Source organism: Heterodontus francisci, chromosome 12, assembly GCF_036365525.1.
Source record: "Heterodontus francisci isolate sHetFra1 chromosome 12, sHetFra1.hap1, whole genome shotgun sequence".
NCBI lineage: Eukaryota > Metazoa > Chordata > Chondrichthyes > Heterodontiformes > Heterodontidae > Heterodontus > Heterodontus francisci.
The window spans coordinates 21,096,453-21,114,317 of NC_090382.1; the positions used below are offsets into that span (position 1 = coordinate 21,096,453).

The 17,865-nt window shown below is 43.5% G+C and overlaps 1 protein-coding gene across 1 annotated transcript in view; it reads right to left on the reverse strand.

Moving 5' to 3' along the window:
• The window catches only part of LOC137375553 (serine/threonine-protein kinase 32A-like), a 344,635-nt gene that overhangs the window by 52,932 nt on the left and 273,838 nt on the right, over nucleotides 1-17,865 (reverse strand). Inside the window, exons 7-10 of the mRNA XM_068042898.1 lie at nucleotides 13,847-13,950; nucleotides 11,011-11,127; nucleotides 9,553-9,678; nucleotides 1,737-1,865 (exon numbers count right to left, since the gene is read on the reverse strand). Of these exons, the coding sequence (XP_067898999.1) occupies nucleotides 1,737-1,865; nucleotides 9,553-9,678; nucleotides 11,011-11,127; nucleotides 13,847-13,950 (476 nt within the window). The remainder of the gene's footprint in view (nucleotides 1-1,736; nucleotides 1,866-9,552; nucleotides 9,679-11,010; nucleotides 11,128-13,846; nucleotides 13,951-17,865) is intronic.

Consider the following 17,865-nt stretch of genomic DNA (forward strand, 5'->3'; position numbering starts at 1 on the left):
GGCGTGAGGGGTTTCGCAGGATGGGAGTGATGGGGGACGGGAGTGTCGGGAGGTCGGCAGAAAGGGCAGAGCGGTGGCTCTCATTGGGCCCCCCCTTCCCCCATGTCGGGTCCCGCGATCAGGCACTGAGTGCCTTTGAATGAGGGATGCCCCTCTGCGAGACCACAAGTAACCCCGGATGGGTTTGTATGTCTTGCTCCCTGTGTGGCGACAGGCTTGTCTGCTGCTGGGTCAATACCAGCGGCGGTGGAAAGAGGCCTTTCATTTGGCATTAATTTCCCATTAAGGGCCTCAATTGGCAGTGCGGAGGGAAGACTTCATCGGGGTGGAGGTGAGAACGGGTGGGGTCCCCATCCGCCACCATCTCGTCCAATTAAATGCCCTCCTGCCTCCAAACTCACCATAAGGGAGAGCATAAATTACCATCCACACACATACACATACACACATACACACATACATACAGTCATCAGCAAGGCTTGCTGGATAGAGATTGGATGCATTGAAATACCGCATGGTTTTTACCACTGCCAGTGCAGGAATGCCATGGGCAATTGGAGCATCCTTAGCCCCAGCACAGCTAACATCAGCTTGCTCAGCACAGTGGGAATCAAAGCTGGGGCCCTCCTCATCTGTATCATTCAGATTCCACACTCAGCAAATACATTTATCAATCAACCAAATCACCAAGGCAAAGTCTGTTATTTAACAATCAATAAACATTTTAGAAAGCAATATCAACTATAGAGAGCAAACATAGATCAGTGCAAATTAAGATTACTTAATTTTAGCTGTACTTTTTAGAAGTTGTTAAAGACCTTTTAACATTCCTTAAATAAGGATGTAATTATAAAGTGATAACCCAGCAATTACAACATTCATTCAGAGCAAAATTTCAGTTATCAACCACCATTTAATTTTAATTACAAGTTATTCATTTGTAATTATGTGGAACTGCAATGAAACTCTATGAAATGGCCAAGGCATTCCTATCAATTAATATTTTAATTATAAAGCTATTACTTGATAATTATAATTCTTATTTCCTATCCTAAGGCAAATTGTTAAACATATGATTTTCTGAATTGATTTTTTTTACACCAGTTATTTTCTGTTCTGTCCTGATGGTGCCCATTCCTGTTAGAAAATGATTTAATTCCAAGGTATTGGTCACCTTTTGGTATCTTACCCAAATGGCCATTCTTTGTAACTCTAGGAACAGTGAATTGCCAGAAAACTGTTCAACTAACTAAGGCATCATAGCTAAGCCTGATTGGCATACCGTCCAGCAGAGATCACTGGATAGCAATCTGGGGAAGACATCATTGGATGACGACCCTCGGCTTCCCCACCTTCCCCCCAACACCCCACCCCCAACCAGAGCAGCATGTCGGGACTAACAGTAATACTCCAACTGAGGTCAGCACAGATTGAGAATCAAAACTAAGATCTTCCAGTGGTATCTATATTCATACTGGGCAGAGACTTAGCTTTTGAGATTTGTCAATCTCACTGTGAAATTAGCTGTTAATAATCATGTAACATTAACTCCCTCCTAGCCCATTTCCTTATGGCCCATTCCCTTACCACCACAACCAGCATCCATGATGGGGCAGCTGAAACCAGTGACTCACCCAAAGGGGAAACACAAGCCTTAACCCATAACCAACTCTTCCTCATTACTTCTGAACCAGCCCCCTCAGGTCCCAGTTGGGGTTTGAAGTGTTTTCACTGACCAGTGATGAATTGTCTTTTCTGTTTTCCTTCAGCTTTTTCGCCAGCCGTTTTTTCTTCTTATGAAGGGGTTTCGACTCTAGAATCATTTCCTCGAGTTCAAATGTCGGGTCACAGTTTAATTGTCCTTTCTACAAACAAAGCAAAATAAATATATCAGAGAAACCCCGCCTGTTAGATGAATGGATTCATAAAGTTAGCTTTCATCTCTTCCTCTTAAGCTCTGGCTTGTACTGGGAGTTGTTTCTGTAGGGACGTACAGTTTGCTGGTAACTGGCCGAAGTTAATACTCATCATACAAGCAATAATGACAACCTGTTCCACTCAATGGTGATGCCTTGTTCATCACAACATATACACTCCCCATCTGACCTGAAAGCCACGGAAACACCCAGGAGGTATGGAAAATACTCCAGATAAAATCCCAGGCCAATTACGAGAGGAAAATCTTAAAAATTCTCTCCAACCCGCTTTAGACAATCAAAACCAGCTCGAGACACCACTCTGGTCCTGATTAATATTACATAGTACCTACCTTTTATATGAGGCATCTGCGCTCCAGTCAGAAACAGGTCTAGCTCACGCTTGAATTAACTGTGAACCTGGACAGTAATGTTTGCAAATTATTCATCACAGCCGAGTGTGATCCTGCCCTTAAACTGGCATTTTCAATTTGGAGTCACTAGACAGCGCTCATCGACAGGCACCCTGGCTCAGTTTTCCTCTCCCTAGTTCAAGGGCACCAAGTCCAGCTGTGGCACCTTCACTGCCATCCCAGCTGCTGAGGTTACCAACTCTGCTCAGGCGAGGGGTTGAACCTTGGACCGTTATTTTGCTTTATCTAGTCACACTGTGCCATCTGTCAGTGTGTTTATATTGCATACATTAGAAGCTTCACTGTACATTTGAAATGTTTAGAACAAATCATTCTGTCTGTCACTGCATTACAGAAAGAGGCCATTCGGCCCAACTGGTCTGTGTCAGTGTTTATGTTCCACAGGAGCCCTCTCCCATTTCTGACATAAACAGGCCAGTGAGATCCTTAAACACGCACATTTTGCAATTTAGGAGAGGCCTTAACAGGTTAAGATTAGGGGGTTGTCTGTAATGCCTTCCACAGTTGAATAGGCTGCTGATACTCATTGCCCACCTTCACGATGAAGGCTTTGGAACCCACTCTCCGGAACAAAGTAGTCCTTTCTTTAGTAGGAGAGAACATGGAGGAGAAAGAACTTTCCAAAGAGGTGAAGAGCATGTGACTTCCTTTCATTGGGGCTCTTCCTCTGTTTGCAGCAGTGCTCAGTCAGTGAAAAGCTGTTTTCTCACCTCTCTAAATCTCTGCATGTTGGCCTTTCTACAGTCCATGCGATGAAGTAAATACAAGAAAGCAAGACTAATAACCCATCATCCCCATGTAAACACTGCCCTATCGAGATTCTACTGCACACCTTTAAGGGGAACTCCCACCTCACTAGACTGGATCATGGGTCGCAGACTTGGCCCCTTATACCATTACAAAGCGATCTTCGAACCACACTCTCATCTCATGAGGCTCCCCACCGGTGGCGGAACCTCCTAAATTACCCTTTTAATCTCAGGGCAAACATCGGCATAAATCTGGCTTTATTTGCGGAAGAAGATCAATCCATCCTCACACCTCCACAGCCTGCTGCTGTGCAGCCTCACCTGACAGGACAGGAATCAGACGAGCTATCCTTGGATACCCTGAAGGGGAGAAGGTGCCAGCACATTTCATTCATGCAAACAAAAGACAAAATGTGAGCAAATTGGCTACAGTTCCATGTGACACATGGATAAATAAATCCCTAGGCACTGTGCTATCAGAAGCTGAGTAGTTGTCAGGCATTTATTACCATAAAAATTATTCCTGCACACAGTACAGAAAGAAAATGTACATATTGTGAAAACCTGCAAAGGAAATTCGGGGTGATCCATTAACCTAGCCTTAGTACTCTTTGAAATAACTTTATTTCTGATTTAAGTAATGTAATGAAAGTGACACACAAATGTGATTCCAAATAAATAACGGGCCTCGAGACTCATCTATTATTTGCTCTGCTTTCGAATCTTGCTATTCATTAACTGTTCAATTATATGGATTTGGAAGTATTTAAAATAAACTCTGGAAATCTGAAATCAAAACAGCAATTGTCAGTCAGCGTCTGAATGGAGAAGGCGGTGTGTTGGACTGATCCACTGCATACTTCTGGCATGTTCTGTTGTGATTTTGGAGTGTATCATCTTTTTACTGCAATTAAGTATCAATCTCCATGCTGGCAAGTCATTTCCCAGCATTATGGAGTTCCCTGAAACTCATGAGCTTGGCCTTCAGCCACTGGCTATGGGCAGTAGAACTGCAATTGACCACACTCCCAGTGATCACACTGTCAATTACCTGTATTTTGCTTGGGAATTTTGACTGAGATTTGCATAAAATGCAATTGAATATTTTAAGCTGTGTCTGGTGCTCGGTAGAATTTATTATATTCCCCATGTAGCTCTGAATTTTCACATTGAGTCAGGACACCACAACTTTACAGCAGGAGAGCAGCACGAGTCACGGTTTTGGGGCAGGAGACCAGCAGGAGTTTGGGCTTTGGGACAGGAGACTAGCAGGAGTCAGGGCTTTGGGACAGGAAACCAAAATGAGTCAGACTTTTGGAACAGGAGACCAGCAGGGGTTAGGGCTTTGGGCAGGAGCCCAGCATGAGTCAGGGTTTTGGGGCAGCAGACCAGAAGCAGTTTGTGTTTTGTGATTGCCTTTAAGAGAGTTATCCCTTTAAGATCTTAGTATGCCAATAAGCTGAGTACCAGAATGTAGTCAGATGCCACTCGAAGTCTCCAAGTGAATTCGATGAACAGTCTTTAATGGATAGGTGTTCAAAATTGCCACAGGCGTCACACAGTTCTTTCAACAAAGAGTATAGCAACAGGTCTATTTGGATTTTTTTAATTGGAAGTCTATCGGTAGAAACTTTACTGAGAATTCCAGAACTCCCGGAAACAGAGAAAGGCAATGGAAAGTCACTCCTGAGGCAAAGACTTCTTCGAGATTGGAAGTAAAAAGGAATTTGCTACCAGCAACAATACAAAGATCTCCTCTCTGGGGGGTTTTCCCCTGCCTTAGACAATACACAGCCTGTAGATCAATGTAGATTTTTCTGCTAAGAGAAATCTGGTCTCCAGATCAAACTGGTTCTAGCTCGTCTTTAAACACACAGTCAACTGATACAATACAGCAGGTGACTTCTCTCTCCTATTGTTGCCTCGGAAACAGGCTTGCAGCTTGCACATATTGTTCCCAGAGAGAGAACAAATATCAGTCTTAAAGGTACACTGCCCCCCTTAGTTTTTAAACAGGGGGAAAAAACTATATTTCCATGACACTACCTACAGCTAAAAGAGAGAAAGTTAAAAGAAACACTGGCCCAAAGGAGATGAGTAGGTGTCAGGGCTTTGGGCACAAGTCCAACAGGAGTTAGGGCTTTGGGACAGGAGACCAGCAGGTGACAGGGCTTTGGGACAGGAGACCAACCAGAGTCAGGGTTTTGGGACAGGAGACCAGTAGGTGTTCGGGCTTTGGGACAGCAGCCCAGCAGAATCATAGAATCATAGGAAGTTTAAGGCATTGAAAGAGGTCACTTGGCCCATCGTATCTGTGCCAGCCGAAAAATGATCCACCCATTCTAATCCCACCTTCCAGCATTTGGTCCATAGCCCTGAAGATTACGGCACTTGAGGTGCATATCCAGACTCCTTTTGAATGAGTTGAGGCTTTCCACCTCAACTACCCTTTCAGGCAGTGAGTTCCAGACCCTCTGGGTGAAAAAGTTTCCCCTCATCTCCCCTCTAATTTTTCTACCAATCACTTTAAATCTATGCCCCCTCGTCACTGACCTCTCTGCTAGGGTGAGTAGGCCCTGCACCTCCACTCTATCCAGGCCCCTCAAAATTTTGTACATTTCAATCAGATCTCCTCTCAGCCTTCTCTGTTCCAAGGAGAACAACCTCAGCCTATTCAATCTTTCCTAATAGCTGCAATTTCCAGTCCTGGCAAACTCCTCGTAAATCTCCTCTGTACCCTCTTTCGTGTAATTACATCTTTTCTGTAATGAGATGACCAGAACTGCACACAGTACTCAAGTTGTGGCCTAACCACTGAGTTATACAGTTCCAACATAACCTCAGTTCTGATGAAGGGTCACTGACCCGAAACGTTAACTCTGCTTCTCTCTCCACAGATGCTGCCAGACCTGCTGAGTGTTTCCAGCATTTCATGTTTTTATTTCAGATTTCCAGCATCCGCAGTGTTTTGCTTTTAATCCAACATAACCTCCCAGCTCTTATATTGTATACCTTGGCTAATAAAGGAAAGGATTCCATATGCCTTCTTAACCACCTTATCGACCTGAACTATCTTCAGGGATCTGTGAACATTCACTGCTACTGAACTTCTCAGTCTCTTTTTCTCTTTTGGGCCTCCTTATCTCGAGAGACAATGGATACGCGCCTGGAGGTGGTCAGTGGTTTGTGAAGCAGCGCCTGGAGTGGCTATAAAGGCCAATTCTGGAGTGACAGGCTCTTCCACAGGTGCTGCAGAGAAATTTGTTTGTTGGGGCTGTTGCACAGTTGGCTCTCCCCTTGCGCCTCTGTCTTTTTTCCTGCCAACTACTAAGTCTCTTCGACTCGCCACAATTTAGCCCTGTCTTTATGGCTGCCCGCCAGCTCTGGCGAATGCTGGCAACTGACTCCCACGACTTGTGATCAATGTCACACGATTTCATGTCGCGTTTGCAGACGTCTTTATAACGGAGACATGGACGGCCGGTGGGTCTGATACCAGTGGCGAGCTCGCTGTACAATGTGTCTTTGGGGATCCTGCCATCTTCCATGCGGCTCACATGGCCAAGCCATCTCAAGCGCCGCTGACTCAGTAGTGTGTATAAGCTGGGGATGTTGGCCGCTTCAAGGACTTCTGTGTTGGAGATATAGTCCTGCCACCTGATGCCAAGTATTCTCCGAAGGCAGCGAAGATGGAATGAATTGAGACGTCGCTCTTGGCTGGCATACGTTGTCCAGGCCTCGCTGCCGTAGAGCAAGGTACTGAGGACACAGGCCTGATACACTCGGACTTTTGTGTTCCGTGTCAGTGCGCCATTTTCCCACACTCTCTTGGCCAGTCTGAACATAGCAGTGGAAGCCTTACCCATGCGCTTGTTGATTTCTGCATCTAGAGACAGGTTACTGGTGATAGTTGAGCCTAGGTAGGTGAACTCTTGAACCACTTCCAGAGCGTGGTCGCCAATATTGATGGATGGAGCATTTCTGACATCCTGCCCCATGATGTTCGTTTTCTTGAGGCTGATGGTTAGGCCAAATTCATTGCAGGCAGACGCAAACCTGTCGATGAGACTCTGCAGGCATTCTTCAGTGTGAGATGTTAAAGCAGCATCGTCAGCAAAGAGGAGTTCTCTGATGAGGACTTTCCGTACTTTGGACTTCGCTCTTAGACGGGCAAGGTTGAACAACCTGCCCCCTGATCTTGTGTGGAGGAAAATTCCTTCTTCAGAGGATTTGAACGCATGTGAAAGCAGCAGGGAGAAGAAAATCCCAAAAAGTGTGGGTGCGAGAACACAGCCCTGTTTCACACCACTCAGGATAGGAACTTCTCAGTATTTTCCCATTAATCATGTATTCTTTTGCCTTGTTTGACATGCCCAAATGCATCACCTCACACTTCTCTGGGTTGAATTCCATTTGCTAGTTTTATGTCCATCTGACCAGACCATCAATATCTTCTAGCAACCTACAGCTATCCTCCTCGCTATCTACCACGCGGCCAATCTTTGTGTCGTCTGCAAACTTCTTGATCACGCCTCCTACATTTACGTCCAAATCGTTAATCTATACCACAAAAAGCAGGGAACCCAGTACTGAGATCTGTGGAACACCACTGGAAACAGCCCACAAGTCGCAAAAACACCAGTCAACAATTACCCTTTGTTTCCTGCAACTGAGACAATTTTGTATCCACCTTGCTGCATTTCCTGGGATCCCATGGGCATTTATTTTTTAACCAGTCTGCCAAGTGGGACCTTGTCAAAGCCAAAAGTCAGGGATTTGGGCGGGAGTCCTGCAGGAGTTAGGGCTTTGGGACAGGTGTCCAGCAGGAGTTAGGGTTTTGGGACAGGAGACCAGCAGGAGTTAGGGCTTTGGGACAGGAGTCCAGCAGGAGTTAGGGCTTTGAGACAGGAGTCCAGCAGGAGTTAGGGCTTTGGTACAGGAGTCCAGCAGGAGTTAGGGCTTTGGGACAGGAGTCCAGCAGGAGTTAGGGCTTTGGGACAGAAGTCCAGCAGGAGTTAGGGCTTTGGTACAGGAGACCAGCAGGAGTTAGGGCTTTGGGACAGGAGTCCAGCAGGAGTTAGGGCTTTGGGACAGGAGTCCAGCAGGAGTTAGGGCTTTGGGACAGGAGTCCAGCAGGAGTTAGGGTGCCCAGAATTTCCTATGATATCTAATTTGTAAAATGACTAATGTGAGCTGTTTCTCCACGTGCAGCAAACTTGATGTGAGATCTCAATCAGACGTCAAAACCTGATAACTGTATCAGGTGAAGATTAGGGGAACACTTAATTATCCAACATTCTGCCAAGCGGGCAGGAATAATTGTGAATCCACTGTGATCATGTTGTTAATTATTACAATTATAATTGATATTATTGTGTGTCCCAGTCACTCTCCATCTGCCATAAATAGAGAAAGTCCAATGTTTGATCCATGGTCTGTGTTCAGTTAGATAATCTCAGATAGGATGCGGGTTCAGGGTGGGTGTGGAGGGGCACAGTTGGTCCGCAGCTAGCCTCAATATATGGGCATAAAGAGGAGAAAAATCAGCCAATGTTCCCAGTTCAGATCTTTTCCAGTCATTGCTGCCAAATGCCGACATGTGGAGGATTTTGAAAGCAACGGATTTGCCTTGCAATAGTTGCTAGGGACAAAATGGCTGCTATGGCCCCAAATGCATCACCAAGGAGGAATGCCACTTGTAAAGGGTAACAGAAGGATGATAAGAAGGTACCACACCTCAGTATGGCACCACCCCCTCCCCCCTTAACCACCCCGCCCCCCCCCCCACTCCTCCAAACAGGAATATAAAGGACATTGAATAAAATATTGGTATCATTTTATGGCACACAGATTTCTTGCGTCTGATTCTGAAGGTCAGTGGGTTCAAGTCCCACTCCACAGACTGCAACACAAAATTTAGACAGATGCTCCAGTGCAATACTGAAGGGATGCGACACTATCGGAGGTGCCATCTTTCGGATAAGATGTTAAACTGAGTCCCCATCTGCCGAGATGCTACGATCACTATTTCAAAGAAGGGACGGAGGTGGGGGTTCCCCTCTCTGGTGTCCTGGCTAATATTTATCCCTCAACCAACATCAGTAAAACAAATTATCTAGCCATTATCTTGTTACTGTTTGTAGGATCTTGCTGTGTGAAAATTGGCTGCTGTGCATCCTATATTACAATAGTGACTACATTTCAAAAAAATACTTAATTGGCTGCAAAGCCCTTTGAGATGCCTGGAGGTCATGAAAGGTGCTACAGAAGGGTTTTATATCTTAGATTACCCCACATAACTTGCGAACGCCAAAAAATTGTTTAAAATGTTAACCAACAAATAGGAAGAGATACAAACACACAAGGATCCTACAAATGACTGGCTGAGATTCATATAATGATATGTTATGCATGGTTAGACAACTAGCAAAGGTCTAGATGGAGATGACTTACATTGGGAATAAAACCTGCTGTGAGCTTCTTCTCCAGAACAGCATCCCAGTTTATGTCCGCAAGGTAAGGAAAGCCCTGTATATCTGCCAGGCTGGAGAGGCGCTGGATTGAATTTACTGTAAGCAGCTGAAAAGAATGAATAAACATTACTAATGGAAGGAGGGTAAATCTGACAGATTTACTGCAAAACAACCTCTCTGACACTGAAAATTAACGTTAACAAATGTGGAGTCTCATTCCTTCAGCTTTTAATTATTGGTGGAAATTGCAAAAAGTTAAAAATTGAAATTTTTAAAGAACTTTTTCTTTCAGTCTCTTTTATCTCTCTCTCTTTCTCTCAATTCAATTTTTCTTCCTTTCCTTTATTTTTCTGTGTCTGATTTTACATTGAATTCAATATTCGAGCTGACACTTTCTGGTTTAGACTCTGTACTGCTCATTAGCAATCTTTAATCTGATTGGTTAAGGAGATACACAGTTGCTTGCTCTGCTCACACAGGTCCTAGATGCTCTGTAGAAGGTGTTGTGCTGTTTGCATGGTTGGCTGACAGCAAAAGCCTAAAATGTCCATTTGTCTAACATTTGTTGGCTGCTGACTGCAAAATCCAGCCTAATATTTTTCTGTGTATTCAAATTCAACCCACAAGTCTTCCTGTTTAGTTGGCTATTAAAGATCCCATGTCACCATTTGAAACGAGCGAGGAGGAGGGGAAAATGTTGCCAAGAAACAGAAAAAAGTAATAACTTTCTTTGCACTCAGACTCTCTTGCACTTTTTCCCCAAGTTACACTTCCATATTCCTCTCTCAGTATGATTGCGGGTTTAATTTTATTAGATTCTACTCAATTCAATGTAAGTTATGATTTTGATATTGCTGGCTTCTCATTAACTCTAAGGTAGATATTCAAAGAGACAGAATTGCAGAGGAAAACCCTGCAAGTATCAGAATGATGGATTATTAGAAGACCCGCCAGTAACCTACACAAAGAATTTAATCATTGTCATTTTCCACACCTCCCACCACAGAGGGCAGTAGCCTAGCCTCATCCGGAGCTTTCCCTATTATACAAATATCAATCAACTTGCCAACCCTCCAGGATGGTCCTGGAGTCTCCAGGAATTAATTTCTTGGACACTGCTGTGAGCAACCAGGTTGAAAATCAAAAGGGTATTAAAAAGTTGTTTGTCTTTTCTTCATTTTCTTTGAAGACTTCTGGTGTTAGTTGTAGAATTATTGGTGATGGGTAGAAAGACTGTTCCACTGACACTGAAGAACCATCCAATCGGGTAACAAAGAGTCTGTGCACTTTCCAATTGGCATGGAAAGGTGGCCCACCACAAGGATGGACCATGGGGAGGGATGGCTTGATAAAGGGGATGCGGTCAGGTGTTGAAACCCTCCAGAATGTGTTCAATTAGAGTTGGGAACCCTATATTTGGTGCTGAATCTGTCCTTACCTTCCGAAGCAGTGACACCAATCCACTTGACCAGGTAGAGGGGTAGTTTATGCTGACAGAGTTGAATATGTGAAGGGCTTCATTAACCGAAGTGCTGGAACGGATTTCATATGGTCTCTGTGAAAGGGCATAAACAGCGTTGTATATATATAGCACGAAAAATCAGAGACAGCCATCTAGCAAACATTTGCTTTCTTTGTCTAATTTTTGTTATTATTATTTCATGCGATGTGGACATCATTGGCAAGGCCAGCACTTGTTGCCCATCCCTAATTGTCCTTGACAACTGAGTGGCTTACTAGGCCATTTCAGAGGAGAGTTAAGAGCCAACCACATTGCTGTGCATCTGGAGTCACATGTAGGTCAGACCAGGTAAGGACGGCAGATCTCCTTCTTTGAAGGACATTAGTGAACCAGATGGGTTTTTACAACAAACAATGATAGTTGCATGGCACCATTGAGACCAGCTTTCAATTCCATTTTTTGTATTCGTTAAATTTTCATTAATTCATTTTTAAATTCCACCAGCTGCCATGGTGGGATTTGATCCCATGTTCCCAGAGCATTAGCCTAGGCCTCTGGATTACTGGCTCAGTGATAGTGCCACTATGCCACCGTTTCCATGATTACTAAGTCACTATAATTATTTCATTATCTTTTGAATTTTATAACCAATAAGCTCTGAGAAAAGTAAAGGAAAAATTTCTGATAGAAGAATCCATTAGAGGGGTCTGTCATTTGGCTAAAATGGCAAAGAAGGGCTTTGTGGTGGTTTTGTGAGTAATGCACCATGTGTGGGATTAGACCATACTGAATTGGACAATCCTAGGCTTGACCCCAGATCTGTGATAAGTTAATTAATCTCAACTGTGGGGTGGACAGTGGGAAGGGGACAACAACAGGCCTCAACATCCCTGTGCCAGGCAACATTTGCTATTCAGTGACCTATGCCAGAGACTGTTTATATGCGTATGTGCTTGAACGTTGGTCGATGATTGGATTGGACTTGTTCTTTATCCCTTTCCCTCTCCCCACTTCAGAAAGTCTACAAACTCTCATTGTTTTGGCTATTTGGGTCATGGTGCTGAGATGCTGCCAACGTCCATGGAACATTGGAACATAGGCACATAGGAGCAGGAGCAGGCCATTCAGCCCGTCGAGCCTGCTCTGCCATTCAATTAGATCATGGCTGATCATCTACCTCAATGCCACTTTCTCGCACTATCCTCATATCTCTTAATGCCATTAGTGTCCAGATATCCATCGATTTCTGTCTTGAACATGCTCAATGATTGAGCTTCCATAGCCCTCTGGGGTAGAGAATTCCAAAGAATCAACACCCTCTGAAGAAATTCCTCCTCATCTCAGTCTTAAATGGCCCACCCCTTATTCTGAGATTGTGTCCCCTGGTTCTGGACTCACCAGCCAGGGGAAACATCCTATCTACATCCACCCTGTCATGCCCTGTAAGAATTTTGTAAGTTTCAATGAGATCACTCTCATTCTATGAAACTCTAGAGAATACAGGCCCAATTTCCTCAATCTCTCCTCATAAGACAATCCCACCATCTCAGGGATTAGTCTGGTGAACCTCCGTTGCACTCCCTCTGTGGCAAGTATATCTTTCCTGAGATAAGGAGACCAACACTGCACACAATACTCCAGGTGCAGTCTCACCAAGGCTTTATACAATTGCAGCAATACTGCTTTACTCCTGTTGAGATGAATGCCAACATACCATTTGCCTTCCTAATTGCTTGCTGCACCTGCATGCTAACTTTTAGTGACTCATGAACAAGGACACCAACACTTCCCAACCTCTCACCATTTAAGAAATATTCTGTCTTTGTTTTTTTCGACCAAACTGCTTAACTTCACACTTATTCACATTATATTCCATCTGCCATGTTCTTGCTCATTCTCTCAGCCTGTCCAAGTCCCCTTGAAGCCTCCTTGCATCCTCCTCACAACTTACATTCCAACCTAGTTTTGCGTCATCAGCAAGTTTGGAAATATTACATTTGGTCCCCACATCCAAATCATTTATAAAGATTGTGAACAGCTGTGGCTCCAGCACTAATCCTTATGGTACCCCACTAGCAATAGACTGACATCTTGAGAATGGCCCATTAATTCCTACTCTCTGTTTTCTGTCAGTTAATCAATTTTCAATCCATAGCAGTATATTACCCCCAATCCCATGTGCTCTAATTTTGTTTACTAACCTCCTGTGTGAGACCTTATCAAAAGCCTTCTGAAAATCCAAATACACCACATCCACTGGTTCTCCTTTATCTATGCGGCAAGTAACATCCTCAAAAAACACCAACATGGACCAGGGCCCTAGCACAAGTCACCAATTTTAGCGAGAAAAGGTTCTGAAGTGGGTCACTATTTATGCAGAGTTCTACCAATGGATCAGTGGATTTATGCAGTAGTTGTGGGGCGGGAGGTGGGGGAGAGAGAAGGATGGGGTTATGGTGGAGGGGGCAGCTGAAACCTAAAGCATCTCCAGTTTCGGGTCTAATCCCTTGTTGGTACTCTGCTAACTAATATCACCATAGTGTCAGCCAGATTAGAGGCCATGGCACCCAAAGAGCCTGACAACCCTTGTAGCCACAGTTCATACACGAGTAATAACACCAGAGAGCAACTGGCAGCTATGCAACCAGAACCAGCAAGGTAAGAATACTTTGGAGAGGGAAGAGAATGGGTGAAAATTAGCATGGGGAGAAAAATGATAGAGTACCCATATCCTTAGACTCATTGATAGATTGTGTTGGAAGTGGTGTGTGTATGAGTTCACTGAATGAGAAAAAGGGACAACTCTCTGTACCTGTCCTTTAAGGAGCTCATAGGCCGTGATTCCAAGAGACCACCAATCCACAGCAAAGAGATAACCAGTACATCCATTTACAAATGGATGAAATATTTCTGGAGCTAGGGAAAGAGAAGGAAAAAAGCACAATTAATATTGTAGCTTTTCATTACAATTAATATTCTTTGTTCATTAGCACTGGTAGGGAATAAGCATAGTTTTTCACTCATGTCTCATGATAGATTCTTCCAGATTGGAGAATATTTGCAGAGATGAAGGTTGGAGGAAAATGCAAACCAGCAGCAGTGTGAAAACAGACATGTTTGAGCATTTCAACACTTCCAAGCATTATGGTTGCTCCCTCAGCGTGTCTGGAAAGTTCCCAGGAGCTTCCAGCAAGCTTAGCTGCACCTCCTTACTCAAGGGAGAAGCAGTTGATCACATGACCACAACTATTCCTGGCTTAATCTTTCAGGAACTGCTACAGGTGACACCATACAAGGTTAGAAAAGGCTACTGGAGTCCATCTCCCCAGTAACAAAGTTCGAACAATACTTTATAAAAACAAGAAATGCTGGGAATACTCAGCAGGTCTGGCAGCATCTGTGGAGAGAGAAGCAGAGTCAATGTTTCAGGTCAGTGACCCTTCTTCAGAACTAGCAGTTATTAGAAATGTGAAAGGTTTTGAGCCAGTAAAGCAGGGGTGGGGCAAGAGATAACAAAGAAGATGTAGATAGGACAAGGTCACAGAGAATAACCAACCAGAAGGTCATGGAGCAAAGGCAAACAATATGTTAATGGTGTGCTGAAAGACAAAGCATTAGTACAGATAGGGTGTTAATGGACTGAAAACTGAACAGCTGCAAGTACAAACATGAAAAAAACAGTGGGTAGGCAAACTGAACAAAGTAAGATAAAATAAAATAAAATAAACACAAAAAAAATTTTAGAAAGAAAAAATAACTAAAAATAAAAGTAAAATGGGGGGCCCATCATGCTCTGAAATTATTGAACTCAGTGTTCAGTCTGGCAGGCTGTAGTGTGCCTAATCGGTAAATGAGATGCTGTTCCTCGAGCTTGCATTGATGTTCGCTGGAACATTGCAGCAAGCCCAGGACACAGATGTGAGCATGAGAGCGGGGGGAGTGTTGAAATGGCAAGCAACTGGAAGCTCGGGGTCATACTTTCGGAGGTGTTCTGCAAAGCGGTCACCCAGTCTACGTTTGGTCTCCCCAACGTAGAGGAGATCACATTGTGAGCAGTGAATACAGTATACTACATTGCCAGACTGAACAGTGAGTTCAATAATTTCAGAGCATGACAGGCCCCCAATTTAACTTTTATTTTTAGTTCGTTTTCCTTTTTTTAAAAATTGTTTTTGTGTTTATTTTATTTTATCTTACTTTGTTCAGTTTGCCTACCCACTGTTTTTTTCATGTTTGTGCTTGTGGCTGTTCAGTTTTCAGTCCATTAACACCCTATCTGTACTAATGCTTTGTCTTTCAGCACACCATTAACATATTGTTTGCCTTTACTCCATGACCTTCCGATTGGTTATTCTCTGTGACCTTGTCCTATCTACATCTTCTCCTTTGTTATCTCTTGCCCCACCCCCGCTTTACTGGCTCAAAACCTTTCACATTTCTAATAACTGCTAGTTCTGAAGAAGGGTCACTGACCTGAAAGGTTAACTCTGCTTCTCTCTCCACAGATGCTGCCAGACCTGCTGAGTATTTCCAGCATTTCTTGTTTTTATTTCAGAATTCCAGCATCCGCCGTATTTTGCTTTTATTCGAACAATACATTCAAACAATACAATACATTAGCATTTCCTTGGCGGTGTCGTGGCAGTATGTTAAGCACAGAGTGGCGAGGGGTTCTATCATGATCCTACCTCAAAAAAAAGTCTGCCTTTAGTTTCATCCCAAGAACCCATTAGTCAACTTGGCTGCTCAGCCAGAACCTGTGTGTAATTATTGGCTGGTTGGTGAGCAGATGAACACTTTGAATCTCCACCACTTTGCTCAGTTTCTGCCTCTACACCACCCTCCACCTCCTAGGAAACAATGTCACGACATAAGTGGCTTTAGGAAGAGCATGAAGGTGACCCAGAGACAGCTTGGCTGTGTGAAGATCATTGTCATCAGAGAACTCTCTTCTAACTTGCAACTTTCTCAAATACTGGTAAAGCAATGAGTCTCTTTTGACTTTCCTGTTCTCCTGTGAATTATAGTGCAAAAATCAAAAGATTATTAACCGTTTTGAATATCTCAACAACACCAACTTGTATTTATCTTTTTTTGAAGAGAAAGATGACAAGGATTTGGAAGCGGCAAGACCTGATGAAGTGAGTGTGAGACACACCATAAACATGTAAATCACATCATCACATCTCCTCTTAATCTGTCAATGCATTGGTTAGTCGCTCTTCCCTTTCAGAGACTACTGGGGAATTATTCTGGCTGCTAGTCAAAGCCTTGAAACCTGCATTGCCAAGGGGCCCATCATTATCTGTGGCTAATAAAGTGACCGCTGAATTGCATTTCTTGCAACCGCTGCATAAAGAAAGCCACTAATGTTTTATGGAAGAGATTCTATTCTGCTAACATTTAAGTAGTGTGTGATGCCTATCATGTAATATGCATTCAATCCCCGTAGCCGGAGGAGCTCAGAAGGATGGAACTATTCTTAGATCCTCCTGACACCTTATCACCATTTTCTCACTGTCTGTCAACAACGGTGAGCTCAAAAAAGTCTCCGTGGTTGACCGCAGACCAAGGATATCTCTTATTGTTATGACTGTTGACATCCACACACAGAAGGAGCAACACGGAACAAATAGTATTGTTATGAGTAGACTATAAGAATATTGAAATCTCGCTTCAGGTCCCTTAACAAATCTAGTGCAACCAGGCAAGGGTATCAGGAATTCATAGAATCATACATAGAATAAAACAGCACAGAAGGAGACCATTCGGTCCATTGTGTCTGAACTGGCTCTTTGGAAGAGCAACCATTTTGTTCCGCTTGGCTGCTCTTTCCCTAAAGCCCTGCAAATGTTTCAGCTTCAAGCATTTATCCAATTCCCTTTTGAATCTTCTACCACCCTTTCAGTCAGTGTATTCCAGATCATAACAACTCAAAGCATATATAAATTTTTTTCCTTGTGTTGCCTCTGGTTCTTTCGCCAATTATCGTAAATCTGTGTTCACTGGTTACGAACCTTCAGCCAGTGAAAACAGTTTCTCCTTATTTACTCTGTCCAATAAACCTTACATGCCAAATGAGAAATATTAATTCATTGGTTGGAAACTTACATTAGACTTTTAATTGAGAAAATCTTACAGTTAACTTTAAAAGATAAACTGCAGCCAAGATGGCCACTGAAATTTTCCTCTGAAACATCTTTGCACATTCCAAGGTCCAACCAGAGTCGAATGTCTAACAAGAAGCCCAGCCAGAACAATACTTTGACTAACTGAGTAGATTATCAAGATCATCCATGTTTGCAAGACATCTAAAGCCATCTCAAGGCATTCATAAGTGGAGACGTCCTTCCAGAGGATAAACACTGACATCACCACCTGAGCGAGATTTTGGGTTTTAGACTTTGGGCCTCATTAAAAACAAAGGGGATTGAGAGAACCATGTGACTGTCTGTCCACCTCTGAAAAAACTGGGAGTTTTGTTACACAGGGAGGAGACAAGGCTGAAACTGAGTAGCAGCAGAAGGCTGTGTGCTTCCCTCTCTTTCCCTCAAGTTTCAAAACTGTCTGTGACTGTGGAACCTCCAAGCCTGCAGATTGCTACAGCCAGAGATCAGGGGAAGAGACCCACAAGTCTGCCTTTAAGAAAACCCTGAGCAAAGTGGGCCAGCCACAAAGTGCACTTTGACCAGCCAAGGACTTCAAGAATTCAACTTCAGCTGGAAGAACATCGAATTATCCAACCATCAATGGTATATTTAACTTTTATTTATTCTGCACTTTAATCCAACCATAAAAACCTACTTTCCACTTTGTAATCTATTTGTGTGT